The sequence below is a fragment of the Musa acuminata genome, chromosome BXJ3-8, assembly GCF_036884655.1.
Source record: "Musa acuminata AAA Group cultivar baxijiao chromosome BXJ3-8, Cavendish_Baxijiao_AAA, whole genome shotgun sequence".
In the NCBI taxonomy this organism is placed as follows: domain Eukaryota; kingdom Viridiplantae; phylum Streptophyta; class Magnoliopsida; order Zingiberales; family Musaceae; genus Musa; species Musa acuminata.
Window position 1 is genome coordinate 46,590,559 of NC_088356.1, and position 9,423 is coordinate 46,599,981.

The 9,423-nt window shown below is 39.9% G+C and overlaps 1 protein-coding gene and 1 long non-coding RNA gene across 6 annotated transcripts; one reads left to right on the plus strand and one right to left on the minus strand.

Annotated features, from left to right (window-relative positions):
• Positions 1-273: 273 nt before the first annotated feature.
• On the plus strand, positions 274-4,806 carry LOC135645365 (uncharacterized). Of its 3 annotated transcripts, none has more exons than XR_010498748.1 (3): positions 274-475; positions 4,438-4,571; positions 4,667-4,806. It is a non-coding gene; the product is annotated as an uncharacterized LOC135645365 (long non-coding RNA). The 3 variants fall into 3 exon arrangements; XR_010498749.1 differs by lacking the exon at positions 274-475 and adding an exon at positions 477-501; XR_010498750.1 differs by lacking the exon at positions 274-475 and adding an exon at positions 1,643-1,778.
• Positions 1,106-5,694, minus strand: LOC103996122 (homeobox-leucine zipper protein GLABRA 2-like). Of its 3 annotated transcripts, XM_009416959.3 has the most exons (11): positions 5,536-5,694; positions 5,191-5,432; positions 4,688-4,805; positions 4,294-4,488; positions 3,765-4,139; positions 3,244-3,345; positions 2,817-3,026; positions 2,440-2,614; positions 2,099-2,370; positions 1,938-2,024; positions 1,109-1,770 (listed from the first exon to the last, which is right to left on the minus strand). In XM_009416959.3, exons 1-11 carry the CDS (start codon positions 5,611-5,613, stop codon positions 1,378-1,380), a joined length of 2,247 nt encoding a protein of 748 aa, XP_009415234.3. In that variant the 5' UTR covers positions 5,614-5,694; the 3' UTR covers positions 1,109-1,377. The 3 variants fall into 3 exon arrangements, with proteins under 3 accessions (XP_065019753.1, XP_065019752.1, XP_009415234.3); XM_065163681.1 differs by having other exon boundaries at positions 1,106-1,770; positions 2,099-2,614; positions 5,191-5,418; XM_065163680.1 differs by having other exon boundaries at positions 1,108-1,770; positions 2,099-2,614.
• Between the last annotated feature and the right edge of the window lie 3,729 nt (positions 5,695-9,423).

Consider the following 9,423-nt stretch of genomic DNA (forward strand, 5'->3'; position numbering starts at 1 on the left):
TCTGTCCCTGTTCGCGGTGTCTCTCTCTTGGGTCTCTTACAAGAAATCTTTAATCTTCTCTGATGCAATCCAAAAGCCAGTGGTGACGTGGCGCGCTTGGATGGATGTCGGAAGGCTTAGGATGGTCGTGTGGTTTCGAATTTTCTTTGGATTAACGGACTTTCGATCTAGGATCCGAAATCCGAATTTAAAATTTCGGGTCTGGGTTCAGATCGGATACAAATCTAGTATTCTCAAAGCAGATCGAGTCGGCTCCGGTTGGGCCTGCGCTGTTGGTCATAGGCTTTGATCCGGTCCCGACCGGTGGCGGAAGGACCCAGGAACTGGCCCAGCCTGATGCCCACTCGAGCCCTAATCGGACAAGCCTGGGCCGGCGATTATGGAGCCGGAGTAGATGAGCTTGCCGATCTCGTCGACGACGCTAATGCCGCAGTATAAAGTGGGGCGGCGCACGTTCTCAGGGTCCCTACGCCAGGTATACCTCCCTCTAAATGGTGAAAGGTTAGATTTTTTCCTTTTTTACCTCGTCCTTGAGTTGATATTTGCTACCTGTGGAGGATTTACTGCCTTTTTCCTTTGGACAACTTGAAGAATGCTGTATATACTAAGACGGTTAATAACTGTGAGCTTAAGTAGTAATTACGTGGCACATATATTTGTTTTGCGGTATATCTAGAAAAAGAAATCTCTGTATGGATAGTTAATTGTTCTTGATTCAATTCTGCATTTAGTTGTGAGATGAATAAACATGTTATTATGAATTCAGTTGTCCACTCAATCTCTTCCAATATTGAATCTTGTGGATGATAGACTCCCCATGTATATGATTTTGGCAAGGCATTGCGTTGGAGCTGGTTCCTGTCTTATTTTTCTTCCATCTTCTTTTATGTGAGAGAACTACCCGCCTAGTTCCTTCTCTTGGAACTGTTGTTTTCCTGTGCCACCTCCTTTTCTCATTCAGAGGATTGAGAGGAGGGAGGAAAACCAGCTTTAGTACCATCCTTATTATCAATGAAGCTTCAAAGTCTTGCGGTCTAAGTGCATCTCATCAATTATGAGTCCGAAAACCAAGGAATTTGTTATTCGATATCATGCAACACTTCCATCCACCTCCAGAACCTAGAAAGATGACTCACTGACATTGGCAAGCATTGCTACATGTTACGTTTCTTTATACCTTCTGCACCAGAGCCGATTTTGAAGCTGGATCATCTGATCTAAATTCTTCCAGTGCAGATTAGTTATTCGTGTTGTTAATTCATACCGATTCCTATGCTCTTCCTCTGTTAACAACAAAGAGTTGCACATGTGGTTCCTCCTACTAATGGTTGAAACCTATTTACATCAATCTTCACATATTTGCTTATCCCACACAAATTACCCATCCTCACACTGCAAGGCTTTTTTTATATTTTGCAATGTGCACGAAACAAGTGTGTTTATGGTCTCCACCGATTCTGTTGTTGGCCTTGCCACAGGTGACGCATCCGCAAGAATTTGGAATGCTACCGTGAGCAAAGATCCTCCTTCCATTGTCCTCTCCTGTGGCCTAGATGTGATCACAAGAGGCCTGGTCTCTAGCCCGTCTGGAAGTATAGAAAATCCTGATGGTAATATGGCCAAGCTACTCGAGTCACACCCGTTCATCACAGATTGTGTGCCATCAATCTCCACAGGAGCAAAAACCACCATTGACTCGTAAGAGTTGGTGCTACAATCTTGGAGAACCCAAATGTTGGTCCTCTCTGATGAAGTTGTTGTCTGTTGGCTCTGTACAGGTAACGACATGGGTTAATATCAATATTGTATTAATATTTTTGTATTTGGGCATTTAATATTTTATCTGAAACTGGGCGATTGAAGTGTTTATTTATTTATTTATTTTTTCAATCAGTGATTGTGAATCATATCAACAAAATGATAAAACTAAAACTTACATAGATAGTAACAGAGTTTCCACGATCTTGGCCCTTTACTAAATTCACCATTGTTTGAGTAGGGCTTGGTGTAAGCATGATGTCCCACTGAAAACTCAAAAAGAAGTTTCATTCAGTCTATAGGAAAATATGACAAAAAGGGGTAATAAAAAATGTCTTACTTCAGTTCTTCTTGAGTCATCCCTCAAGAAATTAAACAGAGACGTTGCAGGAACAGGCAACCATGTCGACAAAACCGAACAAATGATCAGTCCCAGAGGCTCCCCGGGGTCATTGATATTCTTCCTTGACGTGAATCGAATCTCATCACCACCTTTTGTTGACACCTTGGTCCATTTGTGGTCTCCTGATGCACCAATGTTCTGGCAAAAGCATGAAGTCATTCTTTGTCCAAGCTTCAGGATGCTCTTTCTTCCGGCCAGTGTCGAGACCCCTAAGAAAATCCTATGTGAGATAAGCAATAGGTTCATGTTCATAGAATGGGTGATAGAATTGCTACAACCATTGCAGTCTCTTGTAGGAACATTAGTTGCCATGAAGAAAACTGATCTTTCACATTGCAGACGTAATGTTGCCATCCAGTGTCGAGCCCCAAAAGCCAGACCACTGGTAACAATTGGGTGATATAGTGTTGGAACTACAGTCTTTTGGCATTCCATATGTTCTACCCATATCACCTAGACACAAAGAATGAAATATAATGACTTAGAATGATGTAGTTGTGTACCTTTTTAAAGTGATAATCCCATTGGTATAACCAAATGCCCTTGCAATTTAATCTTAAAAGTGTCTACTGTTAATGAGTATGGCATTCTTTGAGAGGAAGGTTGTCAAACTGCCACAATGAAGAGGGAAACAACTATAAGATAACTGAGTTACCTTGCAATGACCAGTGTCTTGGTCCTCTATTATGCAACCTGAGGGCCGCTTCCTGCACTTCATGAGTGATGCATCTATGTTTTCTTCAAGTTTGTCAATAGATATATCTAAAATTGCCCATCTAGTGGGGCATAGTTTTTTGCAATATCTCACAAAGTATATTTCTCGTGTCGGCACCAAAGGAGTAAGCATCCGAATTTCTGCAAACATCTGAGAAATTTAATGAGTTGTTATGAGAATTATTGCCTGTTTTCTGTAGATTGTACCATCACAGCAACTCTAGTCAGAAAGAACTCCAGTACATCTGTAGGGTAATGATGGTCCTTGTAACAAAGCTAGTCTTGGCAAGTCAAATTTATGATAAAAATATTGTGGAGATGAGGAGACCTATATTGCTGATTCAATTATGATGGTTAAGGGTGCTTACCAGTTGTATGGTGCCATCTTTGCTATCACCGAGACCCTTGGAAATGATATCAACAATGACAGCCTTGGAGATCAGGCAAGGGAAAAATTCCTTCCATTGGTTCTACAACAATAAAGGAACAAACAGAAATTAGAATGATACATATATGTATCATATGACACTATATAGATTTATTGTTAATTTTGTCAGAGTTAGAGGATATAGATGCCACTTTTAAGTATATTAACCCATGCAAATGCAAATTTAAGAGTATAATTTTGTTATAATCCTTTCATTAGCTTTTGTTTGAGTGTATGACAATTTTCATGTGCAATAAGTAGGTAGTTGGCAATAAGAAAGTGCTAAAAGAGTGACTAGTGAACGGTCAAAGTATATAATTATCAATTTATGTTTGATGTTCAGCAATCTGTCAGTACAATTTGGAGACAAGAAAGTTTCAGAAATTTCAATATGATAGTTCTTAATGACAAAATTGGATTGTCATAAATGTACTTGTTTCTATGTATATGTATGAACCTTACCACATCCATGAATGCTTGTACAAGCCTTGGCATGTCAAAGAAGACAATACCAGTCTCTCTAGAAGCCTCAATGTTTCTGACACATCCATTCCTTGACATATCAGGTGAGAATTCCTTAACATACTCATCATAGTTCAGTATCTCCCTTCCAGTCTCAACACTCCGAACCCACAAAGGCTCCTGGGCAGTAGCCATCTTGGTCATCTCTTCCAGGGCAACATTGACAATCTCTAAAATTCTAAATTTCTCAGGACCCAAGAACCCACTGCAGCTATCTAATGAGCTCTTGTTTTGATCAGTTCCTGCTGAGCATGATGAACTTGGTGAAGTGTTTCCATCTGGGATGCTTCCTAGCATTCGACGTAATTTTTTTATCTGTTGAAGATCAAAGTTATTTCGGTAGAAACAGCAAAAGTTAAAACGTATAGATGGTCAAAATGTGGAAAATTCTATAGCTGAAGTCAAATGTAAGCTTTAGCTTGAGAACAAATTAGGTACTCTGATGATGAGCCATTGGCACATGACGTACCTCTGCTTTTAGTCTGGTATTTTCTATATGATGTTGTTGCTCCTCTGTGGTTATGGTGGTACCATTGCTCAAGGTTGTATAACCACAGTTAGGACAGCATCCTTTTTTGATTTTCTCCCTCATGGTCCGGTTTTCCTCCTGCAGTTTCTCTATCTCAGACTTACGTAGCGAGTTCTCATGCCGCTCCTGCACTGCCTGAGGGGAGCTTACACCCATTAAGCATCAGAGCAGTGAAATGATGGTCCAATGATCATAAGTTGATATAATAAATGTAACTGGTACGTAATGTAAATTTACTATCCTTCAAAGTATTTGTACTCTGGACTGATTCCTTGCGATGACTGATCAAATTAGCATATAAATTTCATGACAGGCTAGTTTTTCAAATGGCTACCTTGATTTGGGTTCGTCGATTTTGGAACCAGAACTTGACTTGCCTGGCAGAAAGTCCTAGCTGGTTGCTCAATTGCTGCCTCTGCTTCTCATCTGGATGGGGTGATTCCTTGAACAGCCTGCTTTGACCATTTACAATGTCAAAATTGATTGTTTGACTTCACTTATGACAGTCATTATTAGCTCTGTTTTCTGGTCTATATTCCTGATCCAAATTTGACCAGCATGTTTATCCTAGATGTTCATTCTATTTACTGTGCATGGTTCCTGCTATCTGGATTATCTGGTATATTTTTCTGATGTTTGACTGGATCATTTTCTGGGTACTGCTTTCTGGAAAATAAATGGCCAATCTTACATGATTCAGAATGACATCTTTAAAATTCATAATATGTCATTTTAAACATATAAAAAGCGGTATCTCAATATGACTCGGGCATCTAAGTAATGCATTAGTGCTGGTAGCATGTCTGAAATAAAAACAATATGACCAAACCAACTCACGCTTCCATTTCTCTGATCTGTTCAGCTGTGTGCCTATGGTACTTCTTTCTCTTCCTGTTGTTTCCAACCTCTCTATTCTCTTCCTGTGATTCATTGGACTCCCTGTCTTCGTCTGACCGACCTGCTGGCCCGGAGTTCTCTCCACTGATCTCTGCCTGCTCCCTTTGACAGCCTCCTTTACTCGCCTCATCCCCTTCTTCCACATCCACAACTGCTGCTGCATTATTCCTGAACACACCTGCCTAATGTAATTTCGGGAAACGACGACACAAATTAATAGGAAAAAATCTAAATGCATGTTTGTCATAAATTTCTATCCCTAAAAGCAAAGGATATAATACTTACCAGAGAGAGGGAGAGAGCTGGGGATGCAAAGAAGTCTTTCACTGGAGTATTGTTGTTGTTCATGCTGCTTTGATGCATTCTAAAGCATTCAAAGTCTCGAATGAAGTTGGAGGAGAATGTGAGATAGTGAATGGTGTTAATAGGGAAAGTTGAAGAGGGTGGTTGTTGAACTATGGAATGAGGAATAAATGGTACAAAACAAAGGAAGGTCTGACATAGAAAGGTGTAATTGAGGTGGACTGTTAGGATTGAATGACAGTTATGTATGATAGTTGTGTCATAGGAATGAGCATTTGAATGACAGTTATGTATGATAGTTTTCTCTTTGATGAGAAAACTCCCATTTCTCTAAGATTTCATTGGCTTTTGTTATTCTTTTTTATCAATTCTTCTTAATGCCCATTTGGAGAGTCCAAGTTCTTGAACATTCTTACCAAAGCTGAGGGCTTTTGACAACCATCTTTGCTCTTCCATTTTTGTGAATAATTTTTCGTATTAACCAGTTGGATGAATTTTTGATATTACAAATCAAAATCTATTGAGTCAAAGCTGGCATGCTGAATATCTGGTGGCCGAGCTTTACGTGGTGGCAATGTAAAGCGGCCGTAAGGAAGCATGAATTCCTGGAGACAAGTTTTCCTAGATTCGTCAGTAGGATGGACTGTTAAGAGAATTGTTCTAAGGATTAAGGGAGTCATGAGCTTGACTGGTTGTTTGGAGATTTGAATAGAAATTCATCTGATTCACAGCAGTGTTTCAGATAATGTCTGATCCACCTGCACAAGAACAGAAAGCCTACTTGAGACAGGGATGTCTTCCTGTTAGGTGAAGGTAATTAAGTGTAGAGTTGATGCAAATGCAGCACCCCTCATCAGCATTTATGCTGTGTCCCTTCAGCCAGTGCGAATGCATCACCTATTAATCAGTCCCTTCAGCCAGCTTGTTATCTTGAGAAAGCTACTATCGAGTCACTTACTAATAAACATTATGAAATTGTCTTCCACTGGAGTCAGCTGTACACTGAAAGAATGATGAGCAGTCATGCTTTCAGGGCTTCTGTTAATCACATCAGGATTGCTTTGAAACAATGATTAACAGCAAATGGTTTTACTAGTCTAGTCCTTTTCCATGTCAGGATTAGTGTTGAAGCCGTGTTTGATGCTGTACTCCCCTGTGAAACTAGAAAACAGAGAAGATGTACAGAGAGCATCATTGAACATTTGAGCTTAATGATTCTATTTCTTTTACATGTTATAGTAGTTGGAAACACTTGGATGGATCCTGTCGATAAAAACAAGGCATTTGCAGTCATATGAGTCATTTAGGTTACTTTTATCTTGGTGTTATAACTTGTAGTGCTGACCAGCCAGTGACATGCATTAGGTGAGTCACTAAAATGTTACCTACCTTAGTTGCAAACCCTTAATGAAAATGCATCGCATCCATGAAATCTATATCTCTCTATATGCTTCTTTGGTTTTATCCCCTTGATAACAATGCCTCGAATGAGTTTGCCACCAAGTAATCCTTAACTAAGAAACCCATGGAACTTCTATTACAAAAAAATAAAATAAAATATATGAATATATGGGTTAATTATTGATCATTTCATGCCTTATCGAAAATTGACCACATCATCTTTTGATATGTATAGTTGACATCTAGTCACTCCATCTGCTATGAGTAATAATTGGCAGGATACTGATGACTGATCAGTAAAACATAGAAGTCTATACATAAATAACTCATGTTAGCAGACTATCTCAGAGTCTAGGCTGGTGACCACTATTCCTCACAAATTTATGTTTTTGTTGAAAATATAGCTGGAATGTTTTTGCCTTCAATTGTTTTTTGCAACAACTGGTAAAAGAATTGTTAAGTCTTGCACCAGTAACATTGAGTGCAATATTTTGGATTCTTCTGAAGCAAGTGGAGGATCATAAGGTAGAACATCAGAGAGAGAAACAACACATGTATTTGATAAACAACTGAATAGCTTTCATCTTGGATGAGGATTAGAGCATTTAAAACACAGGCTGAAATAAAACCTGGTCATTTTTCCAACCAAACAAGACAGTGTGTCAGACAAAATTTGTGGTCTGAGTAGTTGTGGAATGGTAGGTATGGCAAATGGTTGGATCACATGGTGGCCTAAGCCATGTCCCTTCTGTTCCACTGTTTTTTTGTGGATCAGGGTTTCCCACAAGTCTCCTCCTTTTGTCCTCTTCTTCCTTTTTCTTTGGTCTTTCTCTAATTATTGTGAGAAATATAAGAAAGAGATTAACATCCAAGGAGAAACTAAAAGGAGAAAAACTCTTTGTCAAGAGATTAATGCTCCAAAACTCAGGATGTTGTTTTCCAATAAAGAAATTAGGGTTTCCAATGGAATACACTGTAGATCCTAGAAGTCTCATGTTAGAAAGAGAAAGCAATGAATCTGCAAGAAGTAACACTAAGAACTTGACTTGGAAAATTACATTTGGTGGGTTGATTGGCTGTTGATCAAATGAATATCTACTAATACCAACGACTCTTTCTTCATCAAAGCTTCCAACACCCAGTGATCTTTGTTAAGATAAAATGACCACATCAAAGTTGACCAAAGGACTTCTACTCCTTCTTTAGGAGAAAAGTTGCTGCTCTGATGAGTAGTTGTTCACAAATCAGCAAGTTTTTCTTGTCTTTCCTTGAGATTGGTAGTTGTTTAGCAACTTGTTTTTGTGGCCTGCATGATCTGAAACAAGTTTGGCCATATATTTTCATGTGCCTGAATCCAATTTTGGTGGTTTCTTTCTCATATGTTAAGCTATTAATTTTATGAGGTTGAGAGTGACTGATCTCATAATTATAAATATGGTTACTTCCTCATAAAGCAAAGCTAATAATTTTACCTAGTATTCATAATTGATACATCATGTTTGCTTGTGTGGTTAATGCCTGCACTTGCAATTAAAATAAGAGAGACAATGATGCTGGAAATAAAATCCAAAACATGCAGAGGTGTGATGACAAGTATACATGCTGCAAGTGATTTGAGATTTAAATACAACATCAATTTCATAGAGCATTTTATTTTCCAATTGGAAGCTTGAAAAAAGACATGACAAGAAGTCTATTCATTTGCTTTATCATATAAAATGGACATGATGCTGTTGCAGGATTCAATTATCATTTGGTGGAATGAAAAGGATATGATGAACAAACAAGAACAAGAATTTGAGCAGCTATTGAGAATGGCTTAAATGAAAGCAAATATGATACACAGTTTATCGGGTCGGATCCATTAGAATTTGTACGAAGTTAATGGATCTTAATTAAGTGTTCATCCTCTATTTGGTTGATGGATCTGTAACAAGGATCTACATCGGTTTCGGATCGGGTTTTAGTTAACGGGTCCAAGTGACATCCTGCTAAACAGGGATACTTCTTTAGCACGCCGTCCTCCGAAGCCTCCTCCCGCCGCCTCCTCGGAGCTATGGATGCCCAGAAGATCTTGCTACGCAATGGCCGCCCGGCCTCCGCAGGCGTGAAACGGACGACGACAACGCCGCTGACGCCAACATGAGCCACCTAGTCAAGGACTCCCAGATGAAGCGCGACTCCCCGGAGATCAGCCCCGTCGAGCGCCTCTCCGACCGCAGGACGGAGCTCGCCAAGGTCATCACCTACAGCTGCCCTATGTACCCACAGGGTGGAAGCCGCAGCATGCCCTCCCGCCACACCGACGCCGTCCGCTACCAGGCGTGCCACCCCCCCATCAAGAACTTCAAGAACCTTGGTGACATTTGCCTCCCTGAGGCCATCCCCAAGAAGTTGAAAGAAAAGGGGATTGTCCAGCCGACCCCGATCCATCTGCAGGGACTGCCGGCGATTCACGGGCTCAGGAAA

What these genes read in the sequence shown, in the direction of transcription:
- LOC103996122 (XM_065163680.1), bottom strand. Translation starts at nt 5,613, where the DNA reads ATGCATCAAAGCAGCATGAACAACAACAATACTCCAGTGAAAGACTTC. An exon ending in CAGCTCTCTCCCTCTCTCTG is followed by an intron (nt 5,433 to 5,535) that starts GTAAGTATTATA and finishes AAATTACATTAG; the next exon opens with GCAGGTGTGTTCAGGAATAA. An exon ending in AAGATGGCACCATACAACTG is followed by an intron (nt 3,027 to 3,243) that starts GTAAGCACCCTT and finishes TAAATTTCTCAG; the next exon opens with ATGTTTGCAGAAATTCGGAT.